The sequence below is a fragment of the Colletes latitarsis genome, chromosome 5 (genome assembly GCF_051014445.1).
Source record: "Colletes latitarsis isolate SP2378_abdomen chromosome 5, iyColLati1, whole genome shotgun sequence".
Lineage (NCBI taxonomy): Eukaryota > Metazoa > Arthropoda > Insecta > Hymenoptera > Colletidae > Colletes > Colletes latitarsis.
Genome location: NC_135138.1, coordinates 36,247,011 through 36,265,041, shown reverse-complemented (window position 1 = coordinate 36,265,041; position 18,031 = coordinate 36,247,011). Strand labels below are relative to the sequence as shown.

The window sequence follows — 18,031 nt, the reverse complement described above, 5'->3', positions numbered from 1 at the left end:
TTTGTCCTGAACATTGGAACAAAAAAAAAACAAGGTACATCTAATACATTTATTTTATTATAAAATTTATTATGATATACACACACACATTCGCATACTTCAATCACAATCAGTTCAGGACAGAATACATTATTTTATTTTATAAATAAAGGTACATAGAAGAATGAGGGAGAAATAGCCTTATTAAATGTTAATTGGACCTATTTAACATGAACCTAGGAACCCCTAAAATCATACAAAAAATTATGTAAACACAATCATTTAAACAAAACGATAATTATATGTTAAAATCAACAATCTACTTACACAATAATATTGTTAATTGGAATATGAATTAATTTAACAAAGAATCCTATGAAGCCCATTATGCAAAAACCAATAGCTGTGGCAATAGCGATTTTCTGGAACTCTGAGAAAGATCGTATAATAAGTTAAACGTCTATTCACAATTTAATTAATAATCAAATTCTTTTTAATGTTTCTTTTCATACTTATCGTACCTTTTCGGTCAGGCTTCGTGCATCGTTTGACGAGACGAATACTGTCTTTCGTAAATTGCCGTCCAGGCTCTGTAAGTTTCTTCACTTGATCCATTGTGCTTTTAAAACTGTAAATAAAGTAGATTCATGTTACGAAATCGAAGATACAGAAGATCTACGCGATCTATACACGTACGGAATACGTATATCACATATGTTATAACAATATAGCAAATCACAAGCATTATATTGCATGTACCTCGATTGTCTCTAACGAAACGTAGATACCTAATTTTAAACTCATTAACAGAAAATAACTTGCAGGTTATAATGGACTTCGGCTGTTTCGTTGTTAATATGGTTTTTGATTCGTTTTAACAAAGAAAACTGATTAACGAAAATACAGAAACTACTCACGTTGCTTGTGACTGGAGAACGCTTTACACAGTGTTTGACGTACGTACGAAAAGCATTCGTTAAGATTTGAGGGCGCTACGTGGAGACTATGCTGTAAAAACGTCACTTCCTGATTACTGACGTTGGAATTCGTGGACGTAGGAGCGTGAATGCGTGTTATTTCGTTTCTATGAAAAAGTTAATTCAAAGCAAGGGACGATGTATAAATATTCTATTTATGAATTTGAATAAGGGATCGATATAATGTTTACCACAAGACTACTAAGTGATCAATTATGTTTTCATTAAATTAATGTACATCAACGAATAGGACGAATAACGATTACATTTTTGAGCATTGTACTATATACAGCAAATTATATGAAAGCTGTGTATTCGAATAAAAAGAATTTGTTTATTATCCTATCTTTAACGAATATTTAAGTACGTATTTTATTGGACAAAGTATAATTCGGTCTGGGTAATGCAATGCTACAATCTTTACAGTTAGTACAAGTTCCTAGAATGTGGTATTCTTTATATTCGAATAGAGATCTTTAATATAGATTGCTTTAATTTTTATTTAATTCCAGTGTGATATCATAAGTAATAAGCTTATTATTGAGCATAACCAATCAGAAAATATTTTCTGCGTAAGATGTTCTTTAACAGGGAATACCGTTAATGCTCTTGCCTGATTAAATTCTTAAATTACTCAGACTGAGAACATTTACAGTATAAATACGCAATATACGCAATATGTATCAGCCTTAAGAATTTCTTCTTATCAGTTACCTTGACACTTGTGGTTAACCTGTCATCTGTCAGCCCATAGATAAATAATGTCAGCTAGTCATTGAATAGTACACTTTGACCCAAGGAAATAAATATGAATTAAGAATTGTATGCTAGGATAAAAATACCGGGCGTAAAGTTAAAATATCGCGAAACGTTTTGATCGTTGCATTAAAGAAATATGGGTAATAGGTCCAGTCTTCTTTTGCGCGAAGAAGAAATAGCGCAAATCCAAGATGCTACTGGATGTAAGTTTTATTAACGAGATATACTATCTTCGAACGTTACACGCGTTCATTATTGTTCTGTTTGGTTCCTTCGGTTTCTTGATGCAATGTTGTTTCGAAATATTTAATTCGTAATATAGAATCACGCAAAATGTAACGATCAAGATCATAATTCGAGTAAGTTAATTAATTTGGTTACAGTTACACCGAATCAAATTGAGCGTTTGTACAGTCGTTTCACAAGCTTGGACCGCGGAGATTGCGGGACACTGAGCAGAGAAGATTTTCTTAGGATTCCAGAATTGGCAATAAATCCTCTTGGTGAAAGAATTGTAAATGCTTTCTTTGAAGAAAGTGGTAATGATAGAGTAAATTTTTTACAATTTATGCAAGTCCTTGCTCACTTTAGGCCTATTAAGAAAAATAGCCCTAATCGATTAAATTCTAGGCAACAGAAACTGAAATGTAAGTATAATAGTGTTTGGAGCATACAATATAAAAGAAAAGTCCTTGATATATTATATACACTACTTTTATTGTTATTTTCAGTTGCTTTCAAAATGTATGATCTAGATAATGATGATTTAATATCAAAAGATGAACTTTTAGCTATTTTGCATATGATGGTTGGTGCAAACATAAGGTGAGGGATTGGTTTCACTTTGATCTTCCAATATAGAATACTAATAATAACTCTAAATAAATTGAACCTATTTATTTTTAGCGAAGAACAGTTAACTAGTATTGCAGAAAGAACCATAGTAGAGGCAGATGAAAATGGTGATGGAATGATATCATTTGAGGAGTTTTGTAAGGTATTAGAAAGGACAGATGTAGAACAAAAAATGTCTATACGATTTCTTAGTTAATTTGTTTTATTGTTCCTTCTGATGCATAACATGCTGGTATGTTGGAAAGATGTATTAAAATTTATTACAATTATTAGTAGTAAATGCAAAAGTTGAATTTCTCTCATATGACCTTATTTATTTTACATAGAAAAGAAATTGAACAGTTTAGCATTTGCTGATGTATCGAAATATTTTATATTTCTATAAAAACACGTAATTTTAATTAATAAAAAAAAAGATACGCTTGCATATCGTTATTATGGTATATAAATTCAGTAATTATTACAAGTTTTATCTTACTAATTACAGAGTCTAATATATGATTTGTTACATGTCTTGTTACACTGTTCGCGATCTACTAAAAAAAACGACCATGTATCTAATTATGACAAAAAGTACCATTGAAAAATAAGTTATCCTATTGATAATACATGTTAAAAAGTGAACACGGGATATTTAAAATATGCATTACATTAATACTACGTACTTTATTTGTACACAAGTCATATCTCGACTTTGGAAAAAATAGTTGTTGAGGAATTATATTTAATCATGTGTTTTCATTATAATCGCATAATTTCTGTATATATAAATTCTTACTGCACTTATTTTATCCTTATATCAATTAATTATGCATTCGAATACCGCATCGTGAAATCAACAGTGTTTCTTAATTTTGCTCACGCAAAATAATTAAGCTGTTGATGATACAGCTAGTTTTTTCAAATGCTCCATAAATATTTGTAAACTGACATCATCCGTTAAGACAGGCGCTTCACTTTCCTAAATTAAAAAAATTTTTTAGTTAGATACTATAATCGATAATCGTTTAAGTAACGAGGAAAAGAAGCTTAAAAGTCTAATTCCCGAACCAGTGAAAGCAGAACATACAAAAATTAACCATAATGTATAATAGACTGTTTTTAGAAAAAATGCCTTGACGCCAATCACCAGTGAATCATGACAATAATGTTAAAATGTGTAGTTCACTTTGTGCAAACTTGTCCGATAATAACACGAAAGTGTGTTAAGCGCGAGATAAATCGATATTCCAGTACAATTTCGGGGCGATGCTCGATATATATCGAACAACGTTCGATATCTTTCGTTAGATATTTCAATATTGTTAGCTGTCAAAAGATACTGTGGTAAAGAAATAAATATTTTGTTGTAATGTTACAATAAGATATCAACTGTTTAGGTTACTGTCCCACGCAGTTCCATTACCAAAGCAATTGAAAGCGAATGTAAAATAGAATACAATTATCAAATGAATAGAAAACACACCCCATTGGGTATCGGCATCCCCTGGTAGCAGGATCACGGTGACATAAAAAAATATTAGTAACATATGATTGATACAAACTTGTTGTTTATGGTATATAATCGAAAATGCATATTAACTCTGTTACGATCTTCGGGGCATTTTTTAAATGTACGATCGAATCGAGGAACGCAGCAGAGTTAAATCAAATGGTGTGATGCACGAGGCCTAATTATGTTGAGTCGTATACGAGACGTAATTTATTAAATAAAAATGATTCAAGGTAAACTTTACTTACCGCTCCATAAGCGAACGTGTTATTATGAGTTTGACTCGGATTCACTTTGCTAAGTAAAAACCTAGCTTGCGAACCACCTTGTTCGGTATCGATATATCTAGGCGCGGGAAATCTTCCAGCTAAAATTTCGGCAGCGTCGTCAACAGGTGCAGCTAATAATTGTCGGAAATTTTCATATTCCGGTAAATCTTGGTACTTCAATTGACGCCATTGTGCAATTGTCTGTAACCAATCGATTAATATCGAATCGTAATCGAATCCTTTGTTACGTTTTATTAAAAGCAATAACAAAACGATTACCTCTCCATGGAATATAAGTATTTGGAAGAAAGTGTCCATCAATAAAATTCTGTCAGGTTGAATGGACGATGTATCTAATAAAACGGCCTCTGGAGGGCCACTGAATCCATAACTGTATAGGATTGGTTGCACCATTATTAAAGAGTTTGTTAAATCTTCCCGCATGAGCATGTGTCTGTAATATTAGATTTAATATTCGATTAATAAGGTTTTGATTTATTAGAACATGTGAGCGCGATAGTTTACCTGTAAAAACTGGTTTCATCAGGGGAGTTGTTGAATACTTGCAAGAATTGTGATCTACGTAAGTGATACATAAATTGGGGATATAAAGAAAAGTTTTCTGCAAGTCTGAAGCTATTTGGATCATCTTTTGTATACTCTCCGAACTTTTGACACTGTAAGGAAAATGTTCGCGGATGTAAGAATTATTTCTAACGCACATTGTGTCAATTGTATGTTTTAGAAAGAACACCGACTAGTCTGATAAGCATGCGATCAACCCATCTCAAAATATCCGGTCCGTCGTCGCTTTCTGCCCTAAATACTGCTAGTCGCGACATAAGAACAGTAGCTGCTTCTTGATCAAATCCAGCGCTTATATGATGTACGGACGTTGACGCATCTGCCCAACTGTAATTAGAAACATCATGATATCGAATTTGGTAATGACGTTTATCCGTTTTATATACCATTTTATTTACTTTCTGGCGATTGTAGTCACCCTGATTCTTCGTTGACCGCTACTATGTTGGTATTGGGTAATAAACTGTATGCAACCTCTTCCACCTTGTGGAATTGGGGCAGTGTGTTGATTCACAACTTCGAAAAATAATGCTGTGGTCGTAGAGGGTGTAAGGGAACAGAATTTCCATTGAGTGGTACCACCTAATCCTACTTCTTGCTCTCCGACACTTGCGCCTTTCACACCCAGAGAAACGCAAGGGCCGATCGCTCCAGAAACTTTAATTTCTCGAGACGTTTTTACTTCTAATATCGCGTTAAATGCCATTTTCAAATCACCTTTACTATCCTTAACGAACACGCGTTGGAACGTCTGTTTAAATAGAGAGGAATTAAAGGAATCACCCATGACCATGTGACCACCAGTTGAATTGCAGCACTGCCTCATCTCTAGCAGGCCGGTTTGATCGAGAGCACATGAGTAGATATCTATTATGTGACCATTGGTTGCTGCCCGTGATGCGAGAGCATCGTAGTGTTTAGTCGCCTTCTTCATATGCTTGGCATTATCTTTATGGATATCATGATGCGATCTAATGGGTAGCCTCAAATCATCCGTTACAACCTGACCAGGCCCTTGAGAACAAGGTCCGCCGATAAACAACATTATTCTAGAAACAGTATCAGACATTTGTTCGCTTCTAAAGATAGCTAAACAATAATTACAGTGGTGCCTTGGAGATTGGTCGATTACTATTCCTGCCAGTTCTTGGAACTGGCTTCCCGCTTCGGCGATCGAGTAAGTTTATCTTTTTAAATCTACTGTATTATGCATCTCTATCGCCCAATATCCTAGGCATGTGTTACTGTATATGTAGAATCTATACCTAGCTCCTGTATTAGCATAACTAGCTTCCAAAAGATCAGTGGCAACAGCCAGCGCGACACCGGTAGATCGTAATGGACGTTTCCCGGGGCCTATGAGCCATGGATCGCGTTGTAGTTCTCCTAGAAGATCTGTTAAACTCATGTCACACTTATGGACAGGTTGTAAGAAGCGATTTGCTGGCGGTAACGGTTGTCCACCAGCTGCTCTCTGTTGGTTTAGATTTTGTCCTGGTACTAAACGACCTATGCCTATAATAATAACGAATGAATATGCTCTGTCGTTTTATTTTTTTTAAGTAAGTACAGAACGTACCAAGCATATCTTGAACTTGTTTTGGTTGTAAGTCCTTAGTACCACGAAAAACGTAACTTTTACTACATCCCTCGCAACCCAATTCGTGAACTTGTACCATTCTTCCGAACGTAATAAGACCGATAAGAGCGTTCGGCGGAAGTAAAGAAAGCGACATTTGTAGCGAATCTTTGAGAGAACCGAGTTCCTCGTCGTCCATACACGTATCCACAACCAATAAGAAAATGGGTGGCAAACATTGTGCTCTCTAAATGAAAATAATAGACATAAGTAGTGCATTCGTAAAAAAAATCGAAATTAAAAATTCCGTTGCTTTAAATTATAAATGTTTACCATTATAGTATATTCCATTGTTGAGAACATTGGAATAAGTTCAGCTGGTTGATGTTGCTCAGAAATGGCAGCATATTGTGGAGGGAACTGAAAATTTTAGATAACACAAACATATGTTTATTACATAGAAATGATCGCGTTTAATTCATAGATAAAAATAATTTTTTTCTCACAGGATTTCTTTGAAAGCACAGATTGCACACCCATAGTTTAGCACGGTAGTCCACCTGACATAATGGATTTAAAATTGCTCTACAAGTGGATCTTGTACATAAGACTGGATCATATGGTATAGAAGGAAGATCTGGTCTTTCTTTAATAGGCTGGTATAGCGTTCCCAATGGTACAACCAGTCTTGTGGCATCAACACGCGAGGAAGGCCAGACATTCCATGTAAACCGTACACCATCACGGTCTTCATTTTGCTGAATGAAATCTTCGTAAGTAGTCATGTTGCTGCAATCACCACAGACCATCTGACAACAGATCTAAACAGTATTTAATTCACAGTTCTTAAATATGTAACAAGTGATACAGTATGACTAGCTATTGTAGGTTACACTTACCTGAGCGAATTACCACGTAATTATCGCGAATAGTCGATTTTGTTATCGAAACTATTTGAAATACTTTCCACTACTAAATTCTCATAATAGCGGCATTATTTTATAAATGAATCCATGTAGCACAATCGCACGTTAACAGCACGACTCGTGCCGTCATTGAAGCCACGTCACTTGGAGGCTTGGAAGAAATAGTATGGCGCATGTGTCGAACGTTTTTTAATGTCACAAACTACATTTGAATAGAAATCTGCAAGCAGGTAACGGAATTTTCGATACTTTCTTATAGACTTCTAACACAACGTTACAGTACTTTTACTGTTTCTATATCTACGTATCAATTGTTGTCTTAAACATATTCGTTAAGTTTTAAAGACGTTTTAAACGTGTCTTTTAGACGTCATTTGTTACAAACAAGAATGTCTTTTTTGCATCGTATCTTGGCAGTGAGCAGGCATTACTAGGCGTTTTTTTACTGTATGTTTAAATTTTATTAAATAGTTTACAAATTGTTTACAATTTTTTTTAAAAGTAGTTAAAGTATCGATACAATATCGATAAAGTGTTGTGTTTAGTACGTTGCATGCTGTGTAGGAGTTCGTTGCATGCTGTGTAGGAAGTCGGTAGATAATTAATATCTTTTAAAATTCTCTTATTTTTTCAAGCAAGTGGCGTAACAGATTTAGCTTTCAATATTTCGAAAAATCGGTAACACGTGAAATTATTAAATTGCTTTTGAAAAGCGTATTATTAAGAAAAATGAAAATATAAAAAATTCAACAAATTCAACCCTGATGATAATCTTAATGTTCTCGAATATAGAGGACTCTCATTGTCTCATTCAGTCGATTCGCGTGGTAGCAAACGATGCAACGTGCCGCTGTTAGATCACAATGATCCAGCCTGATTAGGTGAGAATTAAATAAAATAGGAGGCCTTCCGCGTTTGTTTTTAATTAAAATTGATGTTTTCATTCGTTTCTTCGTTCTTATGCCATACAATTTGCTTCAAAAGTAGTTTGGTCCGTTTGCCACAAGATGGCTGCCATTTTACTGCCCACGGTCTTCATAAATAGATTATTCGATTCAAGAATCGGAGTGTTATTTATTAAAAATATATCGTTGCCATTCAAGATTGAATATCGGTACATAGGGTACATGTAAAGTAGACACGGCGAGTCTTACGATCTAAGAACTGTTAGCAGTTTCACGATAATTTTAAGTTCATAGTATGTTATCACTCTAATGAAAAAATTTACATATAATATCTATCGTATTGTGTTGATAACGAAATCAGATATATATATAACTAATATATCACATATAATATTTAAGCGATATGTATGTAAATGTATTAAACAATTAACGAGTAGTCTGCTAATTGAATTAATAATTTGTTAGAAAGTTTAAACGACAAGAATTAATGGACATGCGTGAACAATTCGGCTTAACGCGTTTTCAAAAGTTGAAAGACAAGGATCGAGGTGTTATCGAACAAATAATCACGTTCCGTGTTCGGGAAATGGTAGGGATTCATTCAACCAATCAGGCGCGAATTGATAACGACCGATTCTAAATAGACTAACGGGTTGAGTGTTTACTGTTCGTATTTATTATTGCTGCACTCGTGTTGTAGCGTAAGTTGTTAGTTGAATTTGTCCGAATTGCGAGCCCCGTGTACTAGAGTCCGCCTAGCGGCACGAAATTTCATAAAGTCTCCATGTCATGTACGTTGCGACAGTTGATTCGCGACTAACCTCTCATACGGTATAGACCGTTCGTAAAAATGGATAAAAGGTAAGATGCGAAAGGTACTGCATGAATCGCTCGATTTGCGATCGCTGTTCTATTCAACGAAAATGAATGTTCGTTAGATTGGACGCATCAAGGTCGGGGTATCGCGAGGATATTTCTAGCCACTCCAAAAAGACTAAGAAACGATCTAGTAGAAGGAGCAGCGCGTTTGGTCCTTGGACAAACAACACACAAAATAGTCAAAACAATGATATACCATCCGGTGTGGAGTATCAACACGTATTGTGGCAATCAAACGTGCAACAAAATTTTCCAAATAATGGACAAAGACTGTTTGCAACAACATCAGATCCAAGTATGTGCGGTTATGGTCAACTTCCAATGACATACACCATGGAACCTGTCTCTCTGCCAGCAATGTATAGGTTATACCAGCCAGTCCCACTGTCCGGTGTCAGGACTGTTCATGGTAGACCAAGGCGGTATTACAATCAGAACCACCCAATGAATTTAGGCATGAATTCTGTGGCAAACGGTTATTCGAGTCTGCAAGAGAATGGTTTGGAATCTCCTATACCTGTCAACTATCAAAATGGAGACTATGCTAGTCTGCCACCAACTGCCAACAAAAATAATGGAATTAACGGAGATGAACTAGCTTCAGAGCACAGAAGGTATTCTGATCCTGGCCTTGGGTCTGCAGAGGCTCCAGTTCATACCCAGAGCGAAGATTCTGACAGTCTTGAAAGTGGAAGTTCTATTACAACCATTGGACGTAGCAATAAACTTGTTCTGTCTCTTATCGAACAGGTTTGTATCGCTCTCATGAAATTACATGATTGTATTTAAAAGGCATTAAAAATATCTCGTACATTATATTGTATTGTTTTCAGATGACAGAATTGAAAAAAAACAGTAGTCAACTGTTTAAAGAATTAAATGAAACAAAGTCTGAACTAGGTAGCATGAAGGCAAAATTGGCACAGTGTAAATACAGTACCTCTTCTGATTATCAACCAGGAATGTTATCTGGTAAATATTTGTAAAACTTGTATTAGTTATTAACAATTATATTTCGTATTAATAATTCAAACTTTCCGTATTAGCGATTCCGAATGTTAATTGCACTAATCGATTATGTATTTTCCAGATCTCATTCGGGAAATTAGGCAAGCCAACAAAGCGTGCGAAGAAGGATTGGTCGCAAACGTAAAATCTATCGTGGAAGAAAAGTTAAACCAGAGATCGTTAGAAGTGGTTAACTTAAACGTATGTATTCATTTTCTATAATCTTTTCTATATCTATAAATACGGAATACCTCTCGGTAAACTATAGATATTAAGAACTATATAAATAGCGTGAGTTTACGTTATATAAAAAAGCCTGTATATCGTAATACCAATTCACTCCTAAAATAATAAATTTAAAGCACTTGGAACTTTCCCTTACGTACGTTCCTGTTTGTTTTTTTAGATAAACCTTATCTCAGATCAGTGATTCGTATTGTTTGTTTTAAACACAATTAATCGTACCGTTATTCTAGTTTCATACGATCGAAAATCGCTTATATTTATATCATCCCATCGCATCTTTTTAGACTCGATATGTGATGGTTAGAAAAACATAGAATTTTTCAACGAAGAATAGAACTTTGACTCGAAAGATAGAGAACGTGGGAACGGAAAACAAAGCGCGTAGAAAGCTAGGAATCCTCCTTTCTCGACTTTGCAGTTAGGGTACAGTAATGTGCCGCCTCGACCGACGCTTTCGGCATTTTCACGACGCGGTCACGGACATATTGTTTGCGTAGCATTCGTACGCTCTGTTTGATTAGGACGGCCAGGTGATCTTCGGTTTGCCCCTCTCACCTTCTCCTTTTTTACAATTTTTTTCCCTCGATTATCATCTGCACGCGAATTTTCACCAATCAAGCCCGCTGCATGCGTTTTTAGACCTTGTTGAACATCGATTTCCTGTGCAATATCGATCCCTGTTCTTACTAAAAATTATATTCGAACGATCGGTTAATTACTTCAACGAAATGATTCATTCTTGGAAATCATCGGTTCTATTCTTTCCATAAACCTTAATTAGTGTCTTGTTAAACAGGAAGTAACGAAACTAATTTAAATCGATTCTTTATCTTGCAATTTCACGTAAAATTATATTATTTAATTAGCCAAGTTTCACGGCGATTTCCAATCGAGCTGAAAAATTGACTTGGTCTCATAATTGGGAGTCTGACTTCTCTTGCGGTACGACTCGACGGTTGATAAAACCGGTTGATACCGGAGAACCTAATGTAGACGTAATACGAAATATCCGTGACGCGGTAAAAATGATTAGATTTCACATAAGGGTGCTCCTACGGGGGCAAAAGTGTTCCCTGACGAATAGGGGGAGGCAGAGGGGCGAAGAAGGGTGAAGGATGAGGCACTTAGCGGCTGTCACGGCCTCTCCCTTGGCCTCCTTCCTTTCCCTCTTCCTCCGGTCTTCTCGGGTTTCAACCATCCATTAGCCTCATCATTTCGATGAGAGAAAACCAAGATCCGTAGCTATTGTCGAGCAAAAGTATTTTCCAACATCTGTCGTTAATTACCGTATATCAATACTTTTACTTAACGCACAATTGAACATTTTTAAAATAATGGTTTTACGAAGACTACGTTGTGTATCCTACGTAATATAGAATTTGTTGAAAGATGCAATCGATTTGTCTGTTTTAGAATCAGATTCTGAAGTTGACGGAGGCGAAAGAGGAAAGCGAGAGGCGTATCGTAAAATTAGAGGAAGAGGTGGCTACGCTAAAGCTGAACGCAAAGTGAGTACTCTTTTATATACGTATTGTTTGGTTTGGTTGTTAAAAGTTTGGGCGATGAATGTAGGTACTCGGGGATTTTTTTTTTATTTATTTCATTACTTTTTATTACATACACGATTTTGGTTGTCGTTTCACACGTTGATATTGCGTAGTACATATTTTGCACCGAACACGAGAGTTCACATAACTCGTAAGTGAACGACGTATAACAATCAATAAGAACATTTTTTTTTTTTAAAGAATATTATAATATATCTCATGTTTATAATACGTGTTTCTAATAATTGTTGATATATTCTTTTAAGGTCCATAAATTTTTGGTCCAATATCGTTTTAATCGCAGAAAAAATTGTACAAAAATGTCCACATTTATTAGTTGTGTGTGTAGTATTATTTTTATGACTTTATTACATATACCCATCTGTTTTTCCTACTTTGATATCCCGCTTTACATATTTATCATTTTTAGCAACACAAAACGTTTATCGGAAAAATGTCATATATCTACATATACAGTAGAATACTATGCAATATCTTTAAAAAACGAGTAACTTTGTATATTCATTTAATAATTGAATAACTATTTGCATTCTAGCATCTGCAATCCACAGAATATATTTGCGAAGAACAATCATTTAACTCAAACTATATTACGCGCGTTATTTCCACAAGTACATATTTTATTTCTTTACCGTTTATTCCTTCATTATATCAACATCGATCCATTCACAGAGGCGCTTCGAAATCACAATCCGTCTATATTCTCAAAATCAAATTAATTACTACGTTTGCCTAACACGCTATTTTATTACTCTCCGTCGAATCGAAGATTCCACGAAAGCTGTTGACGTCATCAGCTTTTCTGCGCCTTTCTTCTTTCCCTCTGCATTTAAAACTCACCTAATTCACTGACGAAGGTGCTTCAGAACCATAATTCGACTTTACCTCGAAACTCTGTTCGCATCTCTGTCCTCGCATTCTGAAAATCATCCCTCAGTTTACAATTTCGATCCAGTCCGGAAGCCGCTTCTAACCCAGACCTAACCCAAAAGCTGCAACTCGTCTCCACCTTCGAAATTTCGCTTCTATTTCCTTGCACCCCCTGAATTTTATCCGCATGCCGGGTACACCGTCCTGCATACAGTGGCGGCTAAACTAGCAAAACCAGTGACTCGTTAAATTCTTGCAAATATCTTTGCAAGTCCAAGACACGACACACAGTTTCGAAATGAAAATATGACTCGTATCTAAGCGAATGGCCGCCACTGTACATAACACAGAACACACGCACCGTGCCGGAAACACCCTATCCTCATGTCTCTGGCGAGGTGACAATTGTATAAACGGTGGACTTGTATTGGCACTTAGCAACGAAGGTCGCGAGATCGCAGCCTTCGAGGAAGAGACACTGGCCCTGCGACGAGAGCTCCAGGAGGCGCGGGCGTCGAAGACCCTGGCCGAGAATCACGTGGCAAAGTGCGTAAACGCAAGATCAGTCACGCCTGTATCTTTCGAAACGCCCTACGTAACCAGCACCCCCGTGCGTACCGCTCTATCCGACACCTGTAGCCTGATCCCAGCCCTGGTCGTAGCCTCTTCTACCACCACTACCACCACTACCACCACCACCACCACCTCCACCTCCGCCTCCACAAACTTTACCTCGTTTCTGCATTCCCGAACCGCGGAGCTGGCACACCATTTCATTCCCGAGAAGCCGAGTCTTTACCGAATCGCTGATTGTAGTCTTGCGTCCGTCGACGCGTGGACCGTGGACGGTAACCGTGGTCCGGTCTCCAGCACGCAGTCACCGAACGATTTGGATCGCGAGGACGGGACCCTGGAAGAGATACGTAGCCCTACATCCGCGGAGAACAAGGCGGAGAACTCTGGACAGGAGGAAGAAATTACGGATGCCAAAGCCACCGAGGACAACGTCGATCGGGTTTACCAAACGAACGAGGAAGAGGTCAGAACCGAAGACGACAAGGTAGATTCCGCGCGGTGCAAGAAAGAGGTCAACGAGGAAACGATAATGGCCAGAGGGCCGGAGAAGAGGGTGAAAGGCTGTTCGAGGAACGAGCCGAGCAAGAAGGAGGACGAGACGCTGCGCGGGCAAAAAGGGGCGTCGAAGAAGTCTAGGAAAAAGAAGAGCAACGCGACGAAGCGGTCGTTGAACGAGGCGGGCAAGTCGGCATCCGAGGTCGCGAATGGTACCGCGGCGAAAGACGGTGGTAGCCGGAGAACGGTGAGCGAGGACGAAGATCGTCTCGATGACGATGAGACGAGCCGAGCCATCACCGAGATCCCGGAAGTGACCGTAGTCGGTGGTGGCTCCTTCATCTCGAAAGACCTCTGCTCGACGGGAATCCTGACCTCCAGAGTCCTGACAGCACCTTCACGCGCTACCTACACCACCGCCTACATTTAGGCTACGTACGCGCGGGGCCCCGAACAAAACGCAAACCACTCGTCGCCGTATCGCAAGGGGGGCTTCAAGGGCTTGCTAGAGGCTACTACTATGTACATGTCGAATAGCACGTAGGTCTATCGTTGTTTACTCCTCGAGTATGCTTCGTGCAACCCTGTTGGGCTCATGGCACGCTTGGTCCCTGGTTTCGTCTACCCATACGGTTCACCCGAAACTAGACCTTTATTATATTCGCGATCGATTCCTTCGTAATTGCAAAATAGAAGTAAACGTAGATAACGTTAATATTTGATCTGCAACTGGATCGTTTGCGTCGATCAAGCCTCGGACCATTGACTGAACTATGTCTCTCTCTCAAGACTCATCTTCTCGAGCGAAAAATACGAGAAGAGTTTGTGTTTTTGAGGAAACCTTTAAAAAATTATATTCTGAACGGTTCACCACCGGCTTGGGGTTTCGCGATCGATTGCAGTGTACGTTTCGAAGCGGAGAACGTTTACAAAGGATTTCTTTTTTAATTTATAACTTCCAAAGTTTCTATTGTATAGTTGTAATTGTATATTATTTATAATTGGATGAAACGCGATTGGCCACGCAAGGTTAGCTCCCCGGCTGTGAATCTTTCGTTCGAAACGCAGAGTCTGTTTGGAGATTTGATCGAAGAGAGACAGGCCCAGTTTTGGATAGTAATATGTTCGTGATCTTGAACGTTCCATTAATTATGATTCGACTGTAGAACGATTCGTGTTTGTACATTTGAGTAGTGTAAATTATGTCCTCGTTTATCGATTAGCATGGCTTCGCAGTTTGTCTAGCATGCGTTTAGTTTCCATGTTTCCTTTTGTATTAAATGTCCCGCTCGTTTCTAGATCCTTTTGCGCGTGATCGTGCGTTTGTCGAGGAATCGTATATTTTAAATATTCTTCAATTACCCGTTCGTTCTGGTTTAGACATATTTCTCGATCATGTTTCGTTACGAGGGAATCTATTTTTTTATATGGTTTTTTATGGCAAGATCGAATGCAATTAGAAAACATAAAATGATCGATGGGTTTCTTAACGTATCTTACAGTTGGACAAATTTTATTTGCGAATAAAATTTATTCGACTCTGTTATAGAGTAGTTTTGGAAAAGTAACCGTAGGTGTCCTCTGCTACTTTTAATGGAAACCCTAGAATTTTATATTTTGAGTTTAATTATAGAAAACATACGCTTTACGTAGATATAAGAACGAAACAGTGAACACGACTGATTAGTGACGAAAGTTTCATTGTAAAATATTTTACAACAATAATTTCGAAGACGCCAGTTTAAGAGTCCCGCAATGCATTTAATGTTTTTGACTGTGTGAATCTGTTTTGTATTTTAACCGTCGCGGAAGAAGCATTATTTATAAGCATCGCTCTTAAACGTAGGTATTTAGTACGGAAATATTCTTCTTTTAGATCGTCGAGGATGGAAACGATAAGAATATATCGTTATAACGGAATATTATGTAATGTTATAAAAATCATTGTTATTTTAAGTGATCGTTAGTGTATAAACTCGATTCAATTATGAAAAGCAGTCGGAAATAGCAACGAGCATATTTGCCGATCCAATATTGTACGAGGAACGGACTCGTTCTTTTTTTTCTCTTTTTTTCAGCGATCGACGAGAGTTTGTACGCATCAATTTAATAAATGATCAAATATTATATTAATTTAATGTTTTTGTAATCGTCGCGTCCCGGTTGAAATTGAAATTTTCTTTCTTCTACAGTCGTTACTCCATAATAGTGGAATTCTGTCTCGAATAAATCGCTGGCACGGGAAATATATTCTTAACGTCTCTATTATCGTTAAAAATAAACGAGTAAAAGGGAATACACGTTCGAACCGCGTTCTCGGCGATCTATCAAGCTTTATCTCGTCCGAATGAACTCCACGTCACCTATCCTCGACCTCTTCCACCTTAAATACCCTGCACAAAGTCCGCTATTGGGTCAGGGAAACCGAAACCGCCTGGTGTTCTTTCTGTTCTTCTAGCTGGCAGCATGGCTGGCAGCATGGCTTTCAGCTGAAACTGTTGCTTTTGCCGCTTCTAAAGACCGTATTACAGAGATTCCTTTGGACCGATTAGCGGTGGAGGCTCGCTCGAACGCATGTAACGTGAAACAAACCGTGATTTGTCAGACTGGAGAAGCTGCTGGACATTCCGCGTAATAAGGTGATCGGTGACACGGACGAGGGAATCGCTGGTGGCCCTAGTCTGACGAAGGCAAAGCGTGCACGGAGTGCCTCCTCCTCCTCGGAGGACGAACAGGACAACGCGGAGAAGCAGCAACAGGACGAAGAGGACGACGGTGACGTGGACGACCATTCGGGGCAAACGTTCAGAGAAAAGGCCATCGATCGGTTGACGGTGTTGGAGAACGGTATGAAACTCTCTGGACCCGTCACTGATCTTTAGCCTGGTTGGTCTTGCGTCCAACGCGTGTTTATCGATCCCAAAATTGTTTATTAGGCGTCCAACGACTCGTGCAGGAGAATATCGATCGTAGGGACGCTGTTTAATTTTTCAGCTTGATGTTCGTAGGTCTTTTGTTAGTTATTCGAGCACGCGAGAGAAACGATCGTTGCATTTCCTACGAGCGACAATCTTTCTAGATCCACGGTACTTGAATAAAACGTTCGAGGAACAGATTTTGTTAAATTTTTTAGAACCTGTTCATGGGTTTGAATATTTGGGTCTTCGGAAGAAAGGCTATGCTTATTTGTTGATTAGCGATCGTTAGGGTTAGATGATGTTCTAGATGTGGATCTGATCTGGAGTTGCATCAAACTCTTTGGACCTTCTAGATACTCTGTTGATCAATTTGGATAGCAATTTTTTACACTGTTGTGTTTGGAGGAACTCGTCTAGGAAAGTTTTTACACGGTGGATTTCGTGTTGTTCATAATGTCTAAGAAATCTGTTTGTTGGAATTGTTTCTTTGATTATTTTCCCACGCGGAGGATCGAATTTAGACGTTTTTAATATGTATCGTGTGGAATGAAGGGCATGCCACGAGGAGGCGTATTCAATTGAATTGAATCGGTTGGAAAATTCATGCTACTTAAAGGTTAATGATTTACTGCTAGGGATTAAGTAATGTACCTAACCGTACGAACAATTAGCGTTAAAATATTGTGTATGGAAGTGTTCTTGTCTTTAACCTTTAAATAATTGCATGGCTTATTATGCATGCACGATAATCGATAATCATATTATTCTTAAATATTTTCGAAATGAAACGTAAGAAGACGTTCAGAAATATCAGATACCAGGAAAGGTTTGTGTGAGAGTTTATGTTAGAATCGTCAAATATAATTGTTGAAAACCTCCCATTCGACATTCTTTATCTGTTGTAAAAAATAGATTTAAAACAGTGCAATCTCGTTTGACAAGTATTATTTGCGAGTATACTCGTTTTATATTGTTATAAATAATTTTTCGAAGGTAAGGTCCTCGGTATATACGATAAAATATATCCAACAGTTACTAAAGAAGCAACTATTTACATAAAAATGGATCGGAGAAGACCTTAAGAACTTTAGCACAGTTAAAATATTTCGAATATATTAATGTTCCTCTTGTTGCTTTATTCTTTC

General features: G+C 37.6%; 4 protein-coding genes across 13 annotated transcripts; 2 read left to right on the top strand and 2 right to left on the bottom strand.

The window, feature by feature from the left end:
• Nucleotides 1–35: 35 nt before the first annotated feature.
• On the bottom strand, nt 36–1,046 carry LOC143341855 (protein transport protein Sec61 subunit gamma). Of its 3 annotated transcripts, none has more exons than XM_076765168.1 (4): nt 897–1,046; nt 501–607; nt 307–409; nt 36–225 (listed from the first exon to the last, which is right to left on the bottom strand). In XM_076765168.1, the coding sequence occupies exons 2-4, from the start codon at nt 592–594 to the stop codon at nt 216–218; spliced, it is 207 nt and encodes a 68-aa protein (XP_076621283.1). In that variant the 5' UTR covers nt 595–607; nt 897–1,046; the 3' UTR covers nt 36–215. The 3 variants fall into 3 exon arrangements, with proteins under 3 accessions (XP_076621283.1, XP_076621284.1, XP_076621285.1); XM_076765169.1 differs by having other exon boundaries at nt 768–897; XM_076765170.1 differs by lacking the exon at nt 897–1,046 and adding an exon at nt 739–863.
• Nucleotides 1,047–1,620: 574 nt separating this feature from the next.
• Nucleotides 1,621–3,935, top strand: Elm (calcineurin like EF-hand protein 1 elm). The gene is made up of 4 exons (XM_076765166.1): nt 1,621–1,918; nt 2,099–2,362; nt 2,447–2,540; nt 2,622–3,935. The coding sequence occupies exons 1-4, from the start codon at nt 1,852–1,854 to the stop codon at nt 2,764–2,766; spliced, it is 570 nt and encodes a 189-aa protein (XP_076621281.1). The 5' UTR covers nt 1,621–1,851; the 3' UTR covers nt 2,767–3,935.
• On the bottom strand, nt 3,217–7,536 carry Sec23 (transport protein Sec23). 4 transcript variants are annotated; one of them, XM_076765146.1, is made up of 12 exons: nt 7,395–7,536; nt 7,002–7,316; nt 6,829–6,915; nt 6,496–6,742; nt 6,182–6,431; nt 5,315–5,965; nt 5,090–5,243; nt 4,857–5,008; nt 4,611–4,785; nt 4,311–4,532; nt 4,036–4,056; nt 3,217–3,531 (listed from the first exon to the last, which is right to left on the bottom strand). In XM_076765146.1, the coding sequence occupies exons 2-12, from the start codon at nt 7,302–7,304 to the stop codon at nt 3,442–3,444; spliced, it is 2,352 nt and encodes a 783-aa protein (XP_076621261.1). In that variant the 5' UTR covers nt 7,305–7,316; nt 7,395–7,536; the 3' UTR covers nt 3,217–3,441. The 4 variants fall into 4 exon arrangements, with proteins under 4 accessions (XP_076621261.1, XP_076621262.1, XP_076621264.1 ...); XM_076765147.1 differs by having other exon boundaries at nt 7,002–7,304; nt 7,395–7,534; XM_076765149.1 differs by having other exon boundaries at nt 7,002–7,284; nt 7,395–7,533.
• A 5-nt stretch (nt 7,537–7,541) lies between these two features.
• Nucleotides 7,542–16,747, top strand: LOC143341849 (uncharacterized). 5 transcript variants are annotated; one of them, XM_076765155.1, is made up of 8 exons: nt 8,801–9,187; nt 9,265–9,955; nt 10,039–10,177; nt 10,296–10,414; nt 11,873–11,967; nt 13,336–13,443; nt 13,714–14,508; nt 16,574–16,713. In XM_076765155.1, the coding sequence occupies exons 1-7, from the start codon at nt 9,177–9,179 to the stop codon at nt 14,396–14,398; spliced, it is 1,848 nt and encodes a 615-aa protein (XP_076621270.1). In that variant the 5' UTR covers nt 8,801–9,176; the 3' UTR covers nt 14,399–14,508; nt 16,574–16,713. The 5 variants fall into 5 exon arrangements, with proteins under 5 accessions (XP_076621269.1, XP_076621268.1, XP_076621270.1 ...); XM_076765154.1 differs by lacking the exon at nt 8,801–9,187 and adding an exon at nt 7,542–7,651 and having other exon boundaries at nt 13,336–14,508; XM_076765153.1 differs by lacking the exon at nt 8,801–9,187 and adding an exon at nt 8,073–8,302 and having other exon boundaries at nt 13,336–14,508.
• The last annotated feature ends 1,284 nt before the right edge of the window (nt 16,748–18,031 follow it).

What these genes read in the sequence shown, in the direction of transcription:
- LOC143341855 (XM_076765168.1), bottom strand. Translation starts at nt 594, where the DNA reads ATGGATCAAGTGAAGAAACTTACAGAGCCTGGACGGCAATTTACGAAA. An exon ending in CACGAAGCCTGACCGAAAAG is followed by an intron (nt 410 to 500) that starts GTACGATAAGTA and finishes GATCTTTCTCAG; the next exon opens with AGTTCCAGAAAATCGCTATT.
- Elm (XM_076765166.1), top strand. Translation starts at nt 1,852, where the DNA reads ATGGGTAATAGGTCCAGTCTTCTTTTGCGCGAAGAAGAAATAGCGCAA. An exon ending in AATCCAAGATGCTACTGGAT is followed by an intron (nt 1,919 to 2,098) that starts GTAAGTTTTATT and finishes ATTTGGTTACAG; the next exon opens with TTACACCGAATCAAATTGAG. An exon ending in ATGGTTGGTGCAAACATAAG is followed by an intron (nt 2,541 to 2,621) that starts GTGAGGGATTGG and finishes ATTTATTTTTAG; the next exon opens with CGAAGAACAGTTAACTAGTA.
- Sec23 (XM_076765146.1), bottom strand. Translation starts at nt 7,304, where the DNA reads ATGGTCTGTGGTGATTGCAGCAACATGACTACTTACGAAGATTTCATT. An exon ending in ACAAGTTCAAGATATGCTTG is followed by an intron (nt 6,432 to 6,495) that starts GTACGTTCTGTA and finishes TTATTATTATAG; the next exon opens with GCATAGGTCGTTTAGTACCA. An exon ending in ATCGCATGCTTATCAGACTA is followed by an intron (nt 5,009 to 5,089) that starts GTCGGTGTTCTT and finishes TTTTCCTTACAG; the next exon opens with TGTCAAAAGTTCGGAGAGTA.
- LOC143341849 (XM_076765151.1), top strand. An exon ending in TTCTGTCTCTTATCGAACAG is followed by an intron (nt 9,956 to 10,038) that starts GTTTGTATCGCT and finishes TATTGTTTTCAG; the next exon opens with ATGACAGAATTGAAAAAAAA. An exon ending in TCAACCAGGAATGTTATCTG is followed by an intron (nt 10,178 to 10,295) that starts GTAAATATTTGT and finishes TGTATTTTCCAG; the next exon opens with ATCTCATTCGGGAAATTAGG.